The sequence below is a fragment of the Megalopta genalis genome, unplaced genomic scaffold (assembly GCF_051020955.1).
Source record: "Megalopta genalis isolate 19385.01 unplaced genomic scaffold, iyMegGena1_principal scaffold0026, whole genome shotgun sequence".
NCBI lineage: Eukaryota > Metazoa > Arthropoda > Insecta > Hymenoptera > Halictidae > Megalopta > Megalopta genalis.
The window spans coordinates 1,161,517-1,184,597 of record NW_027476096.1 but is presented as its reverse complement, the minus strand read 5'-3'; the positions used below and the strand labels follow the sequence as shown (position 1 = coordinate 1,184,597).

At 38.3% G+C, this 23,081-nt stretch overlaps 1 protein-coding gene across 1 annotated transcript in view; it reads left to right on the top strand.

Annotated features, from left to right (window-relative positions):
- LOC143260958 (cytochrome P450 6A1-like) overlaps positions 1–23,081 on the top strand; it is a 338,865-nt gene that overhangs the window by 6,468 nt on the left and 309,316 nt on the right. The window contains exon 2 of the mRNA XM_076527585.1: positions 7,588–7,737. Coding sequence (XP_076383700.1) covers positions 7,669–7,737 — 69 coding nt within the window. The 5' untranslated portion in view covers positions 7,588–7,668. The remainder of the gene's footprint in view (positions 1–7,587; positions 7,738–23,081) is intronic.

The window sequence follows — 23,081 nt, the reverse complement described above, 5'->3', positions numbered from 1 at the left end:
CCTGTCTCCATTGTCCATTGCCAAGATAGTTCCATTCAATTCTATTCGTTAAAATTAACTTATACGCTGAAAATATTCTTTCTACATCGCACGACGTTATTGGGGCGTATTTATATTTGCACCAATAATATGATGGAATTTGTAGTGGCTCCTCGACATTCATACATTTCAAAATGTTGCTAATTTTTGATAGTATGTTAAAGTTATTATTCCTAAGTAATACAGCTTGAAACTTATTATTGATCTGAAAAGAATTAAACGTATATTTAGGAGTTTTATATGCGTAGTAATGTTTATTAAAATTCTATTGATTTAATAATTTATTAATAAAAAGGATTAAAAAAATCATATCTAACCTTTTATCCACAATCATGGGGTACATTTTCTATATTTTTCTAAAATAACTTAACTAAAAAATAATTTTCTAAATAACTAAATCCATTGAGTATGTTAGAAATAATGTCACTGTCTCCAATGATTTCATCGCTTTCGGCAAGACGTAAAGATACGCCCATATAAATATCAAATTCTGTTGTAAATGTTCTTATCACATTTGTGTAGATACTAAAAATTTCGTAAAATTGTGTTTAATAAATGTATGTAATATTGTATAAAATGTGAAATACATAAAAATGTATTTAATATTATACAATCTATTTCAAAATATAATTATGCGATTCATATTGTGCGTATTATTCAAATATCAACTTTTTGACATTAGAAACATAAATATAATATTATACATAATAAATTTTGCTGCCTTAATTTTTAGATAATAATTTTTTTCACCGTGATGAACATATTTGTTAGCTTGTTTTTAAGAGAAATCTAAGGCAGATAGCGCGATGCTCCTTCGCTTTCGGTTAATTTATGGTAGGATCAAGGGTGAACAAATTGAAGGGATCTAAAAATGTAGATATGTTAATTACAAGTTATTAAAATGATTTGAGAACAAAATAAGATTGAACTTGGGCTCCTACGTCTCGGAATTGATGTTTATTTTTTCGAGGAACCAAAGGCAGATAGCCCTGACGCTATTTTGCTTTCGGTCAATTTATGGTAGTCATGGATTCACGTAGCCTCTCACGCCTGTAGTTCTTGTCGATGGACAAACCCCAGTTGGTCTCGGGCCTCTAGGAGTTATGCGGATACTTTATGGGGCGCATTTGTTGACATGTTCGGAGTCGCAGTTTGTCAATAATTCAAAGAATTTCAGAATCCATACTTTCAATCTCCAAAGGAAATACAATGTATTTGTTGCGTGAAATAAAATTAGAACAGAAATCCATAAGCGAAACTCAGAACCGAAAAATAACAGTTACAGAACCGATATAATAACGGTTCATATAAGAATTGAAACCGATATATGAGAAAATTTCGGTTCTTCATAACTGTTTCAAGAACCGGGACCCATATCATAACTGTTTTCAACCTCTGATTGCAACGTCTTCTGGGTGTTCCGTCGGCAGTCTTTCAAATTTTTTTGAATTTCTTGAATTTCTTGATATTGTTTCTCTGCCGTAACCGCTACGTTTCGAAAATGCAATAGAGAAGAGCACGACAAAATCGAAGTACGTTACTCTTTAATGATGAATTTAAGCAAATTCTAACAGTTTTCAAACTAATTTGTAAAGAAATTGTGTATGTGCATGCAACATGAAGAATATATAACTTCTCCACAAAATATTCAAGGAATTTACAATGTGCAAAATATGCAGGAAAGAAATATATTTTTTATTTTTTCTAATGATGAAACATATTTCAGTTAAAGTTTTATTTGTTTAGTTTATTTTTCTAAAATATGCATTTGCATAAACTTTCGTAGTTTAATTCATGGCACGCGAAAACTCGTCTGCATAATTTGTTTTCAAGTGTATCTGTAAATTCAATGCATTGTTGTCACAAAAATATGAATTTACAAATGAATGAAAAGTAAGTTTTATGAATCAAACAGGAAGTAATCGATACAGTGTAAAATTTCATGTTTGTACATACGGAAATGATTGAAACACAATTTCCAACTTTGCACTGCAATTTCTTTTCGACTGATTTTTGTTGCTGAACTATCTATTGACAATGTAGTCTAATACACAGGAAAAGTCAACGAGATGTGAGAGCATCCTGTATCAACGGATATGGAGCACTATGTGCCAATATTAATTTGTTAACACTAAACTTATTGAGCAGTAATAGTCATTGTTCTGCATTGTCTCATGAAAACAAACAGATCGAACTCATTTCGATTTTTTTACAAGTTCTTCTAAAACTTGATGCAAGCATTTCCCATGAAAATATCTCTACAGTTTGTAGGATTGTAAAATAAGAAACCGGGCATGTTGACCGTGCTAGGTTTAGTATTACATTTGTAAATATCGCACAATTCCATATTTGAGGACAATTTCGTATTTCCTTTTTTCTTCTAGGTGTTAAAATGCGATACTGTTTCAGTTATATAATATGTATGTTCATTCTATCTACATTTTTAATAATATCTTTGTGAAACCAGAATTGGTAATTACCTAGCACTCTGTAAGGTATAAGTATAGCATAGAATTTGTTGAGTTAAGAGAAATAATGTTTTTTTCTATATTTTCCATTCAGTTGACCCTACGATTCCATCTTACAGTTCTGTAACTTACTTTGTCGTCGATGTTGAAGTGTATGCAATCGTAATTAGGAAAAGTTTGTACAGTGTTTGCTGAGCATTTCCATGCTTAGGAAATGACATGTTGCATTCTGACGTTTAGAAATGCATACTAGAAAGACAGGTTCATCGATTAACGAAGAGCATGGCAGTATAGAAACACGTTAGAAATTGAGAGAACGTTTACAAGTTTAAAGACATCATTTTCAAGATTTTATAAAACAGCATTTATTATTATTTCCGTTATTTATTATTATCAGTTTGAATGAATTAACTTCTTCAATTTAAGAGAACACAGTGTGATAACAAAAAATTAACATTCCTTTCTATTTGAAACAATGTTAGATACGCCATTTCTCTCAGAACAATTGTTACAGTATTATATTATAAATATATAACCTGCTGATCTTTATGCAAAGTAAAAATTTTTTTACTCAATTGTATGAAAGCAAAATGAAATAAAAATGTATTATTTCTTTTTATAATTTTCATAAATCGAGGAGAAGGTGGCAACGTTCTTAAATTTGTCTAATGTGTCCTTAAACTATAACATTTTTTCTAGTCATTTTTTTAATAAATGCACGAAATCTGCAGACTAATTTATAAAGAAAATGCAGATAACGAATTTTTGAATTCTTCTTAATATAAAGAGTACGAATAATAGCTATTATTGGGCATGCAATTTTTTATTCCTACTATACTATACAATATCTTTTTATTTTGCTATAGACTTGTGTAATGCGTGTTCCTTTGAGTTGTACAACAAAGGAAAGCATTGGAATAATTCTTCGTGGAAAATATTGAAAATTCACGAATTAATTACTCCTTTAATTGTTTATTCATTACCCATGTTTATTAATCTGGGTAGAATACGATTTTACCACATGGAGTGTTAAATGATACACTCTCTGTATGCGAGTAGAAGATTCATGCAATGTTAATTATAATATTCATGAATTACAGAAGCGCTGCTAGCAGATACATATCGCATTCTCCTCTCATTCGTATTGATACTTTGCAAACTCTATTAAATTGGAATTACTCTCAACCGGGTGTTTCTTATTTCGTGTGAACGAAAAAGCGGAAACGTTTAAAATCTTTAATAATGTTTCGACGATATTTATCTACCTTATTCTTAAATGAAGAAATTTAATCTTAACGATTAACTTTAACCTGCAATTTAACCTCTGTTATCCATATTGTTCATTTATATATTTTGTTTTAACGTAATTTGTTACACTTATTTTTGTGCATATTGTTACGTAATTTAATTATATCCTGTATAGGGTTATTGCATGGAATAAAAAAAAATCACGCAACTGATAGAACTGCGTACTTTTGAAATCTGGGACGTAATCTTAGTAATGTCTGCGATGAAATAAAGCATTAAAAGCCACTCAAGGGTGAGACTTCGTTTATCTACTATGACTAGAAGGAACACATTCAGTCGATAATGAAAATATTGGGACACTGTTTAAAACGGAATAACATTTTCAGAACTGGACTAGATGACTTGAATTTTTTTTAGATGATAGAGGGATCAGTCTGTTCTAGATCATAAATGCTTTTTTAAAATTTTGTCATTGCTTACTTTCATTTTTAACTTTTTTTATCTGAGCCTATAAGAAAAGTTTGAAAAATGTGTCTCTGTAAGATATATGTTTCGACTAATTAATGTTTCGAATAACAAGTGAATCTTTTATTATTTACACTGTATATACAATATATCGATTCTCAATACGTTCGTTCCTTTCTCTTCGGAGATCCAGAGTGAATTCTCCTGCTCCGAAGTAAATAAATTCCTTTCTTCAGAGTAAACATTCGACGGTTCTGTCGAACATGACCTAACCACCGGTATAAACAATAAACACTTCGTTCAAGTTTGATCTAGCCACCGACACATCGACATACAATGGCCCACAAATGTGTTCGTATACCGTTTAAAACGCAATAACTTTTTTAAAACTGGACTAAGCAATTTGAATTCTTGTAGATGTTAGACTCTACTAGACGATGACTAAAATGCTTTCTTTTAAATTTTGCTATTACTTGGAATGACAAAAAATGTAAAAGAATCTCGCTTTTTAACCTTTTTATAGAAGCCTATAACGAAAATTTAAAAAATGCGGGTTAAAAATCGGTTAACCGAGAGACGAGCTACAGGCGTTGAAAGATTTAAAAAATTGTAAACTAATTCTTCTTGGTCTAAATCGTGACAAAACTGCAATTCTTGCCATGTTTTATTTGTTGTAACAATGTCAACCGATTTTGATAACATTTTCAGCATGCACATGAGTTCCCGAGATTTATGAGACATTTTTTAAATTTTCATTATAGGTTCAGATAAAAAGTTAAAAAACAAACGATTTTTCATTTTTTTGTCATTTCAATGAATAGCAAAATTTTAAAAAATCATTTTGGTCATTGTCTAGTTATACTAGTCCCTCAGCAACTAAAAAAATTCAAGTCATTTAGTCCAGTTTTAAAAATGTCATTGCGTTTTAAAAGGTGTACGAACAAAATCGGTTGATTTTGTTAGGAGCTGTAAACAATTAAAGATTTCAAAAATCGCATTTTGCCACGATTTTTGACACTTTCGATTTGAGGAAGCGTGAGAAATATGTAGTTTTCAAAATCCTTTTACGTTTATAACTTGACTTTGGTGTTAAGTGTTAACCGATAACGTTCCATTATCCATACTAGTATAAACGAGTGAAATATTCAAAAATATTTATCCAATACGAATAAAACAGCGAAGGACGAGCGTGTACCTATTAACACCGCTTTCGTACCATGTACCAGTGTTTCATAAATTGGGATAATGAAAAGAAAAGCGAGAAGTACACAATATGGATCAGTATGTCCTTGTTTAGAACCATTCGCATTCGAAAAAACACTTTTCTTTTTACAGTTGATTGTTAAATTGCAATATTTATGTAAGTGAACTTATAAAGAACGATGTTCAAAAATAAGGGTAGAATTTTTACCTATTTTCTTATTATATTGTGTGCGCTACTATCTCAAGAAGAGGTCACAGTTGAACGGTGTTTCATAATAGGTACTTTAACCTCATCTAATATACCAATATAGGATGATTATGTTGATTTTTGGATGTGTTGTTAGGAATACGAATCTGAACAACTATTTCTTTAGCCTTAATTAACGGAATACCTTAGTTTCCGAGATATTCGCGAAAAACTATTGCTACTATCTTTATTACACACAGGACTGCACGTTTTGCACCCAATAATTTCGAGAATCTTGTCATGACTAAGGAAATCAAGCGACATGCGACTTATTAATTGTTCGGGTCTTGCACAGAAAAATTGACTGCTATTCAACAAACGACGATTAGTCGTGGGCTGGTTAACATTTTGTATCTTAAAATAGTTTAGAACCACAATTTACAAAAGAAAAGGCATGCAATATTGTTTCTATTTGCATGCCGTATATATCCGTTAAATTGTTTCTTATTTAGTATGTACATTAAAAAATGATTTATTATAGATGATAAATATTAACAGTTGTTTTGTCTAGTTTCCACATTACAGGAATATTCAGACATTTCCTAAATTAAATGTATGAAGTTGAAGTAACAATTTGCAATTAATTCTTTGTGGAATATATTTTTCAATTCCTCTTTTAAATGTATGGTTATTCCTAAAATTTTTGGTGCAAACTGTCAGATAATAAGATTACATGAACGATAGTAGGGTATTTATACAATGATATAAGTATTCCTTTAAAAATTACATCTTTTCTGAATTCAAAGCAATTTTTACTGGAGAGAGAGGGAGAGAGAGGGAGAGAGATAGAGAGAGAGAGATAGAGAGAGACAGAGAGAGAGAGAGAGACAGAGAGAGAGAGAGAGAGAGAGAGAGAGAGAGACAGAGAGAGAGAGAGAGAGAGACAGAGAGAGAGAGAGACAGAGAGAGACAGAGAGAGAGAGATAGCGAGATAGAGAGATAGAGAGATAGAGAGATAGAGAGATAGAGAGATAGAGAGATAGAGAGATCGAGAGATCGAGAGATCGAGAGATCGAGAGATCGAGAGATCGAGAGATCGAGAGATCGAGAGATAGAGAGATAGAGAGATAGAGAGATAGAGAGATAGAGAGATCGAGAGATCGAGAGATCGAGAGATCGAGAGATCGAGAGATCGAGAGATCGAGAGATCGAGAGATCGAGAGATCGAGAGATCGAGAGATAGAGAGATAGAGAGATAGAGAGATAGAGAGATAGAGAGATAGAGAGATAGAGAGATAGAGCGATAGAGAGATAGGTGAGGGAGGGAGAGGGAGAGGGAGATGGAGAAGTTCGGTAAGAATTACCGAACTAGGATTTTTGACCGATTTACGATAGAGTCTGGAGATGCACGTGGCCTCAAGAGTGAACGTATAATAATAACACCTGGCGGCGGACAACGGTTGGAGACCACGTTGGGTCTTCCGGCTATCGGGTGTCTCAGGTTGCTGATTGAGACAATGTATGTTTGAATAAGGCAAGCTGCCAGACGCTCCCTTGCCAAAGAATTGGGACTTTGTTCCCGAAGTATCATCGACGGTTTCGAAAATATTTGACTGGATCGATTTAAATTGGGTCACCCTGCATATTGCACGTAGCAAGCGAGAGTAATATGTAGTAGCAGAACAGCGATTTACGAAGGAGAGAATGAAACAAAGATTTTTGGTAATCTCGTGAGTGGCAGCTCGTTGCGCTGCATGATCGGACAGAATTCGTTATGTTGAATCGGCAACAGCGGTCGTCAACGGGAAGCAAGTTACGGTAGTTTAGTTATTTATTCTCTCATTTCGACTCTCTCTCTCTTTCTCTCTCTCTCGGTCTTAACATTTTTACGTTTAGGAAATCTCTTCGTGTATGTTTAGATGTAGTAACCCCATTGCATTCTGTTATCTTCGAGCACTTATTTACATCTCTTTGCAGTTCTAAATTTCTTTCCCACTCCCGTGGAAGAAGAGTGCCTGTCGCAGGACAAACGACGGCGAGGTGTATGCAAGAATACGTATGAGTGCCGCATTCAACGGGGGAAGTCCCACGGACCATGTGCGCTCGGTTTCGGCGTGTGCTGCATATGTAAGTACGAGACTCTTGTTTTCAATTCATTCATTGAATGAGCGCTTCGTAGATTCTACATAATAAATTTTCCGACCGGAAACACGATTGGTGCGTGCACGTGGTTTCCGAAAAACTATTAATTCTGAAACGCAACGTCAATTAATTTATATGTTTTCGCGATTGCTATTTTAGCATAAAAGAAAACCAGAGAAATATTCGTAATTTACGATTGTAAATCGAATGATTCGATAGATCCGAGTCCCTGATCAGAATACGCGCAGTTACTGACATAGTACTTGATTTTTTATTGCGTTACAAGCAAATGTTGGTAACCAAAATAATAACAGCTATCTTAAAAATTTTTCTCAAAAAATATCTGTAATACAATCGTCATTATTATTCAAGTTGAAGGTGTTAGTAACGGAATGTAAAAGAAATTGTTCAAAAAACCACACGATTAAAAGATTTCAATCTCTGTTTAGAAATAACAAATACAATTAAGCAAAAATTTTGTTTGTTGCCATTAGTTATAAACGATGATAGAAATTATATTTCGGTCATCATGGTAATAGCAAAAATAAGTGAAATCATCAATCAAAGAACATTTAACACGTTCCGTGCCGACTTGATTTTACTTCGCTTTTCATTCTCACCATTTAACATTTTGACTAAAAATTCATGTATTATACATAATTATTAATTATTGTATGTGTAACAATGAATCAATGAAACAAACTCATTCTAACTTTATTCTTTAGTCCTACATTTGTTATATAATACACCAGAAAGAAATTTAGTAACTAATAGTAACTAATAAATTTAGTATAGTAAATTCTTCTTAATTGACGCTCGAATTGTGTACACAAAAATGGACAATTTAGAAAGAGGAGATGCGATTATTCGAATTTTGCACCTCGTTTTTATAATTGTTGACAATCGGTAACTGTAAAAATGAGCCGCGAGGCTCGAATAATCGTATCTCCTCTTCCTAAATTGTCCATTTTTGTGCATAATTTAAGCATCAATTAGGGAGAATTTACTGTATTTTCATAACGTTCTTTTAGAATGTGTCTACGTATAACTAAAGAACATTACTTAGTCTTCAAAAGTGTATAGCAGTAAATAAAAATGAACCTTTTTTCTTTAAGTAAATAGAGCATATTTATTATATGGTGCAAATATCGGGTCACAAAAGTCTTCGTACACTTAATAATAATATGAAGACTATTAATACTTCGTAGGGTTACTTTTTATTTAAATTACAGCTTTTTTTTGCAATTGTCGCTGCATTGACTGCACTAAGTCGGAAGTAATTTCCCCGTCCTCCTCGTCCTCCTCAATCTTTTTTTCGAAGCCCCCTTTTTCGGGGGCCATATATAGTGTGTTTCATTAATTTTTTTAGCTCTCTCTGTAACGTAAAAGTATATATTATTATTACAATTTATTATTATACATATTATTATATATTATATTATATATATATATAAGTACTTTTCATTTATTATTTTACATTTACTTACATTGGCAGCCACCATATTGACTATCGTTGGCTTTGCGGTCCCCGAGCTAACTTCCCTAAAATACTCTTCTACTGCGACTGTAACATAAAAGCAGAATTAGAAGTATATATAATATAAATATACATTTTATTATACACATATATTGCATATATTTACAGCTTTGCCGCAATTGTAGGCCACAGCGATTTCTCGCTGTCTTTTTTAGCATATCGTCAAGCGTCTCCGTATTGCCACTGCTGCTTACAGCAGCACCAACGGCGTTTGTAACAACGGCGTTGTTTGAAACGGCGTTTGCTGCAACGCCGGAGGTGTTGCCTTCCTCCGCACTTATACGCACCTCCTCCAGCTTTTCACTTATTTCTTTTACCATATTTCTATACAAAAAAAAATGAAAATTCAATTTCTGGAACCGCCTCTTTCAAATAGAGTAGAATATAATAGTAGGATTAAAAAGAAATCCTTAAGGCTCATTTGCATTGGCTTGGCCTTGCTGCCTGGCTTTAGCTGCGTGGCTCTGCCTACCGAATCGGTCGACCCTTGTATGCACATATACATATATTAAATATGGATTTTGTTTAGTTTATTATGCTAATGTGTGTTTTTTAAAATCTATTTTGTAATAAATTGTAAGACGCGTAATGGATTGCCCCCCCCTTTTTTACTTTTTTCGTGTAATGCTTGGATAGATTTTTAATCTGTACGGTATACACGGTCGTTTTCGTAATCATGTATTATTCGAGCCTTACGTCTGTAATCATTGTCTCGATAAAATTTAAAAGTACTTTAGATTCTCACATTTTGCGACAAACTTTAAGATCGCAATTTTTCACAACTTGTATAAAATATTTATTCTTCTCAAAATATCCAAATATTAATGAGAAGTAAATTAATTAGAAGTATTAATTAGTAGTAAATTAGTAAATTAACTGTATTTTCTAACTATTTTGAGGTGTACAGTACTTTCTTCAATAGGTGCTTTTAGTTGGTATCGAAACATGCGGGTATAAGAATATACTACGTTGTGCTAAGGCATGATTCATCGAATCTCACGGCACCTCGTGAGAGAAAGATAGGACGAAGTTCGCTCGGGTCGAACTTAACTACCTGGAAAGGTAGCAGCTAGCATGCCGGCGTACATTACTATGAATACATTGTAATGATAGAATAAAAGTGATGAATCAACTTTTTTATTTCTAATTTTTTATATACGAAAATTTGTTTAATATATTGGTCAGATTTCTCAAATTAAAATGATACCTACCCATTAGAAATACCCCAATGATACTTATCCATTAAACAACACCAAGACCGATTCTTATCTTATAAAATATTAAAGGCAATGTCAAAGGTGTGTACGTTTGTCGTTGGAATGAAAATATCAGCCAAGTTATGCTATTCGAGCCTACGTTCGATGATGAGAAGAAGGGGCCATGGCTAAGTGATGACATGCAAGGGAGAGTCTTTGGCTGAAAGATGACGGATGATTTTCGTTATGAAAACAAGAGGTTGTGAATATAACCAGAGGCATATTTGACGTTCTTGACGGATCTGGATTGCATTCTGTACTGCAGAAAATGCCGAATCTACACTGGCTACCTCGACAAGATGTGTTCCATTTCCAATACGAGGTGAGCGCAGAAGAAAAAATATTTACAAAACATGCAGTACTTTCCAGAGTTGCACGATTCTTCGATCCCTTGGGATGACTAGCCCGTCACCACGAAGGTGAAGATCTTTATGCAGTGACTGTGACTGCTTAAACCGGACTGAGATGAAGCCCTGTCAAGAGGCCTAAAAAAGGGATGGCGCGAAACCTCTTGTGGAAGTTGATGACATGGTGGTTCACAACATTCGTGGCTCCTGCAATCAAACACAGTTTACCAGTCGAAGAATATCTGCACGAGGTGATGTCCCTGGAACAGTGAAGATATATGAGCTGGACGAAGCTGAATTAAGCTTATGCCAGATGATGGAAAATCACACCGTCAAGGGTCCGCCGTTGGATCAACCAGCGTGTTGGAACACGGTCTTGACTCCGTGTCCGCAATAGGGAATTTTGCTGTTTGGAAGCAACAATTGAAATTACCGCAGACGTACGAACCTTAAAATGTCTTTGGCACGACTTCGAAGTACACAATGAGCTGATAAATGACAAACGAATATTGACATGCGCAGAAACGACATTACTTTTCGGTACCCCTAATAATATGATTGGGTGTGATATATTTGATCTGGGCGTTATTTGATCTTCGTGGCGTTTTGTTAGTAAAATTCAACTGGATTTCTTATGTTGTGAAAATGAATTTATTTAAACCAAATATGCTCCATTATTATCGACAATGTTTCGCCATTTTTCGGGTAGAATGATGATGCCATCGGTGAAGAACTTCTGCGGTTTCTGGTTAAAAAACCGAATCAAGTGGTTTTCACAGGCTTCTTTTGAAGCCAGTTTAATTTCATTGAGAGAGTTCTGTAGAGATCGGAACAAGTGATAGTCAGAGAAATCATCAAAATTACCAGAACGAAAGCGAGCGAACCATTTCCGCGCAGCTGATTTTGATAATGTACCTTCACCATACACAGTACAAATTTTTTCACAAGCCTGCGCAGCGTTCTTCCCTTTGTCGTAATAATATTGTAAAACATAGCAAAATCTCTCATTATTTCTCTCCATTTTCAAACGCCAACAATTTTCAAAGTGCTGCACCACCACGATGTTTATACACCCAAAATAACGTTCAATATGTCACCTTTAAATGAAGCGTTTAATGGTATTGTTGCAAAAGTTGTTCGTGAGTTATTAACAATTGACGACATCTATCGGGAAAACGCCACGAATTTTTTCCCAGACCCAATATTTTAAAACATGGATCTATACATAAACTAACGTTGCAATCTTTGCATTCATATCTTGATTCCGATTTTTTGTCACTTTTACTGCAAACTACATACCTTCGGCTCTGGTTTCCTTCCTGTTGATATATTATACAGTGAGGGAAAATGCTTCTCCGTTATATATAATCTCATGGGATCATTAATCTTTCTTCTTTGATTTTTTTGGTATAACCATGTGATGATGCTTATCAATTATTTGTTTTATCAATTGCAATTGAAACTTTGCCATAGATATGGTTACGTTCCTTTCATTTACGAGTGAAATTGACACTATTTCTGAGCATATCCACTTTATCTACTACATCCATCGAATTATTATAATCAACAACACATATAGGCTTTTGCATAATCTGTTTTCCTCCACAGTTTGGATACTGACATAAAATCTGTAGTATGCATAGTCGAAATATAGAAACTTCTTTCTTGTCCATCCATCTCAAACAGAATTTTCGAAGAAAAATTCTGCTTTTTTCAATTGATCTTCCATCTTTGGTATTCTTTGTCGTCTTCTTCTTACAGTTCCGCATGCATTTAATACGATTACCGTATAATAAGTTAAATAATGCAGGACTCGAACAGAAGTTATCCACGTTTTTCTAAATACGGCTTCAAAAGTGCTAAGACGATTGCTCCAGACTTTCCAATTCCCTTGATATCACGATCCGGAAGTATAGATGATCCAGTATAAACTATTATGACTGGCACAGAATCGGTTTTGCAATCGCAAAGAATACACGGCTTTATACCGAATCTATTTTTTTTTGTCGGATTATATTGTTTGAAAGAGATAGGCGGCCTTTGTATAAAAGTAAACTTTCGTCTATACAAAGTTCTTGGTAAGGCTGAAATGCTGCATTGAAAAATTTTCGCAGCATATCAACTATGTTTCTTATTTTTGTTAGGCGGTTTACCAATGTGTCCAGGTTCGTGCGAGAAATGTATCATTCGTAATAGCAGAAAGTAACGGTCTCTGGTCATTATTCTTCTAAAAACATCACTCCGTAGATAATCATCCATGCTCGAGTACTTTTCGAGTGATAGGTTATGTCAAGGTTATGTCGAACTCTTCAGATATAAATGATTCAAAGGAATCGATGATTTTGGATGATCTGGGCATTTGTTTGGCGATTCCCGAACGTTTTGAACTATATCGATCAATTTTTGGTACAAAATGCTTTTTCGTCCATGTTGTTATATCACAATTCGTGTAATTAGATTTTTCGATTAAATCTGTTTCCGATTCTGAATTGCTATATATTACATTTTTCTTCGCCTTTTAGGCACATTGAATTATATGTCCGCCTTCATTAATTTTTTTAGTTCTCTCTGTAACGTAAAAGTATCTATTACTATTACTATTTATTATTTTACGCCGAAAGTATTTTTCATTTATTATTTTACATTTACTTACGTTGGCAGCCACTAAATCCACCCTCGAGGGCTTTATCGTCCCCCGAGTCAATTTGGCCAATCGGTCTTCATACTCGACTGTAACATAGAAGTAGAATTTTGTATTAATAATAATAATATATTATATATAATAATAATATATATAATATTATTTATAATAATATTATAAATATACATTTTATTGTACATGTATATACTGCATATACTTACAGTTTTGCCGGCATTAAAGGCCAGAGCGATTTCTTTGGCTCTGACCAGTAGAGTGTTTGTCTTCACCTCCGTCGCATTGCCGCTGCTGTTTCCGCCAGCAACGGCGTTTGCAGCAACGCTTGAGGTGTATTAATTATTTGCGTGCTAATTACAACTGGTTCCTTGTACTCTGTTTCTGTGGCCTCTCGAATTATCATGTTTCTAATATAGCGGCCTTCTAATATTTCGGGCAACATACAATGTACATAAAATCGCGACAATTTCGATTGCATCTCATGCTGCCAAAATTTGTCGTCTTTGCTTACTTTTACGGATTTCACACCCTTCGGTGTCCATAAACAAAACAGACAATATTGTCTACCTGTTATGTGCAGTTGTCCCTGCACTTGGTAAAAATAATGATGGGTTTTGCGTAATGCAGTACCTGCATCATCTTCAAATATTCTTCTTACGGATGGAATATTTTTTATCGCTTCTTCTGGCGAGAACTTTTCTGCCGTCATCGGGCATTTGATTTCCACGATACCGTCGTCGTCAATTATGCCGTCCGGAGTTGCCCCCAGATTCAATACGTTTGGATACAGCAGTGACTTTACCAAATTTCCACACTTGATTTTTTCCCTTCGCCGACACACTTTGCCAAAGTTCGACACTGTAAGTAATTTGGATCGGTATGTATGCCACTCGTGGCTTTTATTTTGTTCTACCGTATCCCTCTCTATTTTCTTTCTATTCATCTGCCAATCGTGCAGCATCTTCGTATGCCTTTTTTTTCGAAGTTAAATACATGTTGCTCCATATCCGATTTCTCTGCGCTAACTCCATTATCCGGGTCCTTTGTTGAACAAAACGGGTTTCGCATCTTCTTCGAAGACTTTCTTTCCTTTTCCTGTTTTTTTTTCATTATTGAAATTTCTTCTACCAATTTCGGCGGCTCCCTACCCTTGGCCTCCATTACCTTTGATATTACTGTTTTCGTGTTGTACTGTACAGCAGCAGCTGCACATCTCGCGGAATATGTGTGTGTGTGTGATCCTCTCTGGCACCAATTTATTCTCTTTCCACTGGTATATTTTGCAATGATTGCATTGAAGCCCTCAACTGAGTTGTTATTAGTATTATATAATAAACTTTCAGCATGTGTGAGCCATCAATGGACGGAAGATCTCTTGTATCTGGTTATATGTGCCAATTTTCATGAGATGCGGTACCAAGTTTTCTTGTTCCGCGTTTGCAGGGCGGTCGCAGAAATATCCTACTCTTCGTACACTCCTTGTACTCTCCGAAGACGTGGCTAGGAATATTTAGCATATCCGTTTGCAAATTTTTTATTTTTTGGTGGGTCGGAAGATTTTCTTTCGATCTATAAACTGCAGCCTTCACAACATCCGTGCGCAATCTGCGAATGTTATTTTCCACGGCTTTTCGATAAATGCCAGGTGGAGTCTTCTTTACAACATCTTTCATTTTGTTGCAAAAATTGCGCAATAAATGGTTCGTGCACTCAATCTTTTCAACACGAACGATCTCTGATTTGTACGGATCACAATCCAAAGTCGTTTTGTAAACGCTGCTGTCGCCATCGGCAATCAAGACCTTATATACGATACTTCTTTTTTCTATGCTGGCCTTGAAACTGTCAGCAATTGCAGCACTCTCCAGTCTCGTGGACGTCTGATTTCGTCCCCAGTTCTTGAAGCATGTATGTTTTCTGGGACTTTCCTTCCTTTTCGAAGCGTTATGGCAAATCGCACACACTTTATTTTTTCCACCTATAAATAAAACTTTTTTTGTGTGGTATCCGACTATTGCACCCACACCGGACAAGGAGTCATATTTTCCAGTACGGTATGATCTTTTCTTCCAGCTTCTTTTCATCCAGCTTCCGTCAGACACGACGGGGATGAAAGGGATACCGGAAGCTAAAACGTCGCCTCTTTGGACGGCTAATTGTTTCTTCTCTTCAGCCGCTGCTAGCATTTCTGCTTCAGCAACACTTATCGATTCTTGAACAATGTCGTCATGACGTCTTCGATATTCCATCCTTGACATGCATGGAATGTTCATTGTTGCAAACATTTCTTCCATCTTTGCGTAACCACCTCCAGAAGTGATTGTAGCGAGGGTCGTAGTATAATTCAAGTCCATTGTTTTGTTGTCTGCCGTTTGACTGTGCACTTCCGCTTCATATTGGCACATCTTGCATTTCAGAGTTATCGTTGCTAACAATCCCGAGCGCTTCATCCCGATCACTTGCAAATGTTACGTGGTGCATTCGAACGTTGCCGAGTGGTACCCTATCAGTAGTACCTGCTCTACCACGAACCGGAAGTCCGTAATGGTTAATCCTTCCTCGATGATTGGCTGTGCACGTGATTGCTCTTGCGTTCCTGCCTCGATGATGAAATGGGGCATTTCTTGACTGACCTCCGCTGCTCCGCTCCTCACTCGACGACTCTTGAGTCGTGACAATATACATCCAATGTTTTGCTGTCTGCCGATTGACTGTGCACTTCCGCTTCATATTGGCACATCTTGCACTTCAGAGTTATTGTTGCTCTTAATCCTGAGCGCTTCATTCTGATTACTTGCAAATGTTGCGTGGTGCATTCAAATGTTGCCGAGTGGTACCCTACCAGTAGCACTTGTTCTACCACGAACCGGAAGTCCGTAATGGTTAACCCTTCTTCGATGCTTGATCGTGCACGCGATTGCTCCTGCGTTCCTGCCTCAATGATGAAATCGGGCATTTCTTGAGTAACTTCCATTGCGTTGATCTTTTCGGTGCGCATCTTTCTTGCCGTTGCAGCTTGTTGACTTCTACAAATGCAAAATATACAAACGTGTTTGATAAAAAATAAAGATGAATTGCGTAGACATTTTTAAAGCTGCGGATCTATCAGATATGATGAAAGAGCCAGTCACTGTGCCGTTGCAACCATTTTGAAACATAACCTGGAATAAGACGATGACAATAAAAGTAACAACAATTTGTTGCATCGCAATACGCTCCACCGTCCATCAAAAACCCATCTGTGCAAAATTTCAACCCGGTTGCTGTTGATGTTCGCAAGCGCCCATAGAATTCGCTCTGCGCCCTAGTGCACAATAGTACACCGAGGACTCGCACCGTCCGGTGTAAAAGGCCGGAACGGGCTAAATTAATGTCAGCTGGCAGGCCGCTCAGTCATAAGGTCGAAGCCTAGTCGGTGCGGTTAAATACGCGGTCGATCGGTTAAATACGCGGCCGCGGATAAAAGAATAAAACTTATAACTAAGCGGTTAAATACGCGATAAGATTGTTTCAATTTTTTCGGCCGAAGCCTTGTCATATGCGGTTAAATACGCGGCTGAAATCAATAAATAAATAAGTTAGCATTATGATCCCCCACTAAGATCATAATCGATAAAAATGTTCGCAATTTCAATCGACGATCGGAGGGCAATCATTGCGACCGTCAAGAAATCTGCTTTATTTAGCCCTAGGACTTTTAGATTTTTTATTGTGCCCGCGGGCAAGGCTCCTCTGCAGCCTACTACAATAGGTAGCACTTCTGCGGTCTCACATTTTAGTTTGTAACGTGTTGTTTGAGGTTGCAACGGAAGGACACAGGGTGTTTGTAAAACTCAACTGGACTTTATTTTGCGTGGTACATGGATGACGCGCGGCGCGGATGTTCGACGGAATAGTTAACAAGAAGAAGCTAGAGCAGTTTCTTACATTCATTATTTATATTCTTTCTCCCAAAAAGGCCACGCCTTTTTGGGAGACTTGCTGTCTTTCTTTTACCCCCGTTCAGTTTGGCGGGGGAGACAGCTATCGTCCAACCTTCGTTGTAAGGGCGCGCTGGCCGTTCGGCCGGGTAGCGGTACGCGGCCGGCGACTTTCTCCGCAGCTAGGTCTGCTGTGCACGTGGCGGTGATAAAAAATAAAGGAACGAAGCAATTTCCGGCGCTTGCAAACGTCAAGGACGTTTTCTCTCTGCCGAACCCTTGGCATCTGCAAGCGGACAGTTTTAATGATTATTACGGTCGCCGACCATGTGCCTCTACAAGTTTCACTTAGATTTGTTCTGCGGCATCTTTGTATTTCTCCATTTTCTCCTTTCGGGCTCTTCGGAGATTGTCTTTATCCTCATACCTAACAGTGACGTCAACTACGAACAACCTTTCATGGCTTTAACAAGTTGGCTGCCGTGGGGGTCACCGGTGACTGGCACTCGACTTGGCTACAGCGCCATGGGGGCCACCGATGTGACCGGCGACGCGACAAATAGTTAAAATACATAATTAGGGTAAACATCGATACTTATAAATCTCTAAATAATACTGTTGCGAATTACCGCATTTCTCTCGCGTCGCGGCATTTTATTTACAATAAAGTACATAAACTATAATACAACTCAATTCAATTATGTTAGAGATCTTTGAATTAGATGGTGTTGATCGCTCGACGGTCCGATCCCGACTCTTCGATTGCCCGTTAATAACACACCTCCGTGGCAACCCCTCTTTTCTATTTTTCTTTAAGGTGTTGCTCACAACAGGGCAGTTTCACATTACAGCGACTTGATTTGGACAAGCTTCAGTCCTATAACCTCGAACTATCGTTCCATCGGACAACTGACAGGTAACCTTCACCGCAAGTACTTCTGTCTGAAAAGTAGGTAAACAAGGAAAGAATGTAATTAGTTACCCAGGTGGCCTTTTCCAGACAGTTTACGTCCTGACATTTGTCCTCCGTCTCAAGGGAAAACCACCAAAAAACCTTGAGCAGAATGTCAGTACTTACGACGCGTACAGCTCTAAACTTTGTCGCTCACCCTTCCTCTTAATTCTTTGTTTTGAGGCTTCAGCGTTTCTTTCTTGAAGAAGTTTTGAGAACTTCTCACTTGCAGACATCTCGGGAGTACCCTGCTCTGATCAATCACCAAAACTCTTCCCCGGATGCACCTCCAATCACCACAGGATACTACCTGCAGTAATATGGGATCCGGTGCATCTCTTTTTGTGGACCAGTCTGGAAAGGGTGTACCCTCCTGAGAACACGTCCTCACTCCCCAATGGGAGGACGTAATCTTCCAGAGGATACAACTTCCTTCCCCCATCGAACCGTTTCTTCCACAAATGGAAAGAGCTCAACGTGTCAGTACACAGATCACTCCCTCGTCTTCTGCGAAGAAACATCCTCTTCTTGGGTGAGAGACAGTCAAAGGTTTCTGTGTACAGCGTCGTAGCGAGCCAAGCGGTTAACGTGTACGATCTTCGGTTTCGACTTCGGAGAACGAGTTACACGATAAATAATGTCGTTCAGGCGGTCCTGTACCACATAAGGACCTTCCCACGCGGACTGCAACTTGGGACATTTTCCTTTCGTCCTTCGTGGTTGGAACAGCCATACTTTCTCGCCTGTAGCAAACGTAATTGAATTAGCGTAAACATCATACCAAGATTTCATTTTGTCTCCGCTAATTCTCAGTCTCTGGCGAATAAATTCATGAATTTTAGCCAGTCTGATACGCGTTTGCTGAACAAACTCGTCCTCCTCATATCTTGAATCAGGCGGGAGTCCTCTTTGAAAATCCATTGGAAGTCGAAGCTCTCTACCAGTGAGAATCATCGATGGAGTGTTTTTCATTGTCTCGTGTCTGCTTGAGCGATAGGATAGTAAAAATAACGGTATCCAATCGTCCCAATCCCGTTGATGATCCACTACAAACATTGACAAATACTGCAGCAGAGTCCGAATCAACCTCTCCACGAGCCCATCAGATTGTGAATGCAAAGGAGTAGTGCGAGTCTTCTTAATACCAAGCAGCACCTTCAACCGCTTGAAGACCGCCGACTCAAAATTTCTCCCCTGATCCGAATGAAGTTCCAACGGTATGCCATCACGACTTACAACTTCTGTAAGAAGGGCCTTCGCAACAGTCGTCGCGCGCTGGTCCGGCAACGGAACTACCTCCGGCCATTTCGTAAAATAATCCACAACGACCAGCGCATACTTGTTACCAGCCGCAGACTTCGGGAACGGTCCCACAATGTCGTGCGCTACCTTCTCAAACGGTGCCCCGACATTATAAATCTTGAGAGGTCCATGTCCCCTCTCCCTCGGACCTTTCCTTGCGACACAAGTATTACATCGACGACACCAGTCTTCCACATCCTTGCGATTATCAGGCCAGTAAAATTTTCGACGTACCCTATCCAGAGTTTTGTTCACTCCGAAATGGCCACCCGCCGGTGTATCATGACAATCTGTCATCACCGAGCTTACCATTTCTCTTGGAACCATCAGTAACCACTTGTTACTTTTTCCATCAGGCGATTCCCACTTACGAAACAGTAGATCCTCGTACACTTCCAAGGAATCCCAGATTGATACGAGATATTTAATTCTCGTATTCCTGTCCGAAATCTCCTGCCAATCCTGCAAATCTCCAAACCAATTTCTTCATCCTCCTCCTGTTTTCTCCTCCACTCTTCAAAATCAAATGTTTCGCACAATCCTGCGATTCGCAAGGCCTGCGAGAAAGACCGTCCGCGTTCTGATGGAGTCTGACCGGAGAGTGAAAAAAAATCTTCACTCCTGTCATGCTCGCTGAACCATTCTGCCTTGTAGCATAAGTTTCCCGTAGAAGGTTAACCGATGAGTCCGTATCGAAGATGATTTTCCTCTTCTTCGCTCCAACGATGCCTTCGACGAAGAAAATCCCTCGCTGAATAGGTTCCAAACGCAGCACGACAGGGGGAAAAACGGAAGATGAAGTCGGCCTATCCCCCATTATTCCGACTTCTTGAAGTTTGCGAAGTCACCTTCCTTGTTTTCTTTAAACAATCCCGTTGGAGGTGGTCCTTCTTTCCACAGCTCCAGCAATGCGGCAACTCCCGTTGATGACCAACCACTCGTTGAGAATGCCGTTCAGCCGCACGTTCCAGCATTCCCTCGGAAGTAAAGGGACATTTTAAATTCCGTTCACACGTTTGTTTTTTGAGAGCTTAATTTATTGAGAGCTTCCATCTCTAGAGCTCTGGTCACCGTAGCTCTAAGAGATGTAAAACTTTCATATCTCAACATTCTCCTCATCTCTTCATTGGCCAACGCCGTCACAAACTGAGAGGCGGCCAAACGATCCGGAACATCCATTGGACATTCTGAGAAAGCGCATTGCGCCAGCCTCTCAATCTCCGTGGCCAATGCAGAAATTGACTCCCTTTGCCGCTGTTTATAATTTTGAAATAGAACGTAATTTAGCTTCGAAAAGTTTTTTCGACCAAACCGAAACTCGATTGCCGAAACTATTTCTTGGAAGTCGAAATACTTATCGGCGGGAAGAGAAGTCCCAGCCATTTACATTCGCGATCATTTCAAATTGAATTCGGTACTCATCCCATGACGTGGAACCGTCATAACGTGTCGGCTTCACAGAGTATCCTAATCCAGTTACGAAGCGTGTAGATTCGCGACACGCAGGCAACGATGGCACAGACTGTGAAGCAAATACAGGAACACTCGGAGCAATAGGCACACTCGCGTTATATACACTATTAGCATTATTTAGAACAGTGTCCGAACTATTTACACGCGCCTCTGAGTGTTCCACCGACGAGAATGCCGCAGAATTTAAGACAGAATTTCGCAATGAATCCGATAGCACCTGTGTGTGTGGCATTGGTTTTCGATCCTTGCTATCCTCTCTTCCATGCGAGCCTCTCGTTCGGACGCAGCAGCCTGTTCCCGTTCCTCGCGCTGAAGCCTGTCCGCTTTCAGTCGCGCCTCGAACTGCCTCTGCTGCTCCTGCAGTTGCTCGCATAATTCTTGTCGGAGGTTTGCAAACAGGATCTCCAATGCCGGCGTGACATTTCCGATCGATTCTTCGATCCCGGACGAACCCCCAATGTTGCGAATTACTGCATTTCTCTCGCGTCGCGGCATTTTATTTAGAATAAAGTACATAAACTATAATACAACTCAATTCAATTGTGTTAGGGATCTTTGAAACGTTGATCGCTCGACGGTCCGAACTCGACTCTCCGATTGTCCGTTGATAACACACCTCCGTGGCAACCCCTCTCTTCTATTTTTCTTTAAGGAGTTGCTCACAACAGGGCAAGCGAGTTGCTCACATTACAGCGACTTGATTTGGACAAGTCGCCGTAACAATACCATTGTTTCTGTAATGCTTTGAAGAAATTGATGCCGTACAGAACATGCAAAAATAATTTTATTAATACAATTGATTTGCGATCATTTTGAATATTTCATCCGTGACAAAAAGAAAATAAAAACTATGCGGTTCTGACCAATCAAAAATCTCAGATTGGCACATATTGATTTCGGACGAATTCGACAATGTGATCCTGGCTTGATTACCCACAGGAATACGCCAATTCACATCTAACTCCTCTTGTATGTCATCTTCAACTTCAGTTTCACTGTCTGACTCAATTCGGTACCGGCGTACTGCGGAAGCTCTTATCATATCTGATAAACTACTCGATGAACTTTCCACGCTATCTGATAGCAATCGATTTCGTTTGGAGGGTCTTTGTAAAACTGCATTTTCGGATGAAGAATTTGACTCATAATCTTTAGTTGAAGTCATATTTGTAAGGGCTAATTAAAAAATTGAATGGAAGTAAAAGCTTATGTAAAGTGACAAAGTATAACGAATGCATTTACTTACCTGCTTGCAGGGAGTACTGAACGAGACTAAGAAATGACAGTAGCTGTTTCGCAACAGAAGCGTAACAGTGTGGAACAACTGATAATCGCAAAAATGGTCTGCGGCGCCTTGGGGGTCACCGGTGACCCCCGCCACGAAAAATGCATAAAACAAGTTTATACAACTAAACTTATCTGATGTAAATAATACTTCAACATAATATGCATCGCATAACGAAAAATTCATGTTGGTCATGTTAGCCAACGTGTTAAGTACCGACGGCGTATCTTAGCACGCCTGACCGGCAAGACATATCGAATTCCTCTTCACCACCATGCACAAGACAAGACTTGACATGGCGGATCCAATTCGCGCGCGAACAGCTGCTCCCCTGCCTTCGCAGAGGCAGCTTTTAGTCTCCCCCGAAGGGTACTTGCAGCGGGAACCATCTGGAGGTGGCTGCTTGCTACTATGACCCAAGGGTGGCTGATCATCGGATACTACTAGGGTGTTTCCACCCCGAGACCTCAAGCGACCGCACTTCCCTTGATAGCACCTCAAGCGGTCCAACTGGGGCTTGTCGAGCTAGTAGGCGTCTCTTCGCCCCAGCCGAGCCCGCTTAACCCGAGAAAGATAACCTACGTCGCAGAGGCGCCTGCGA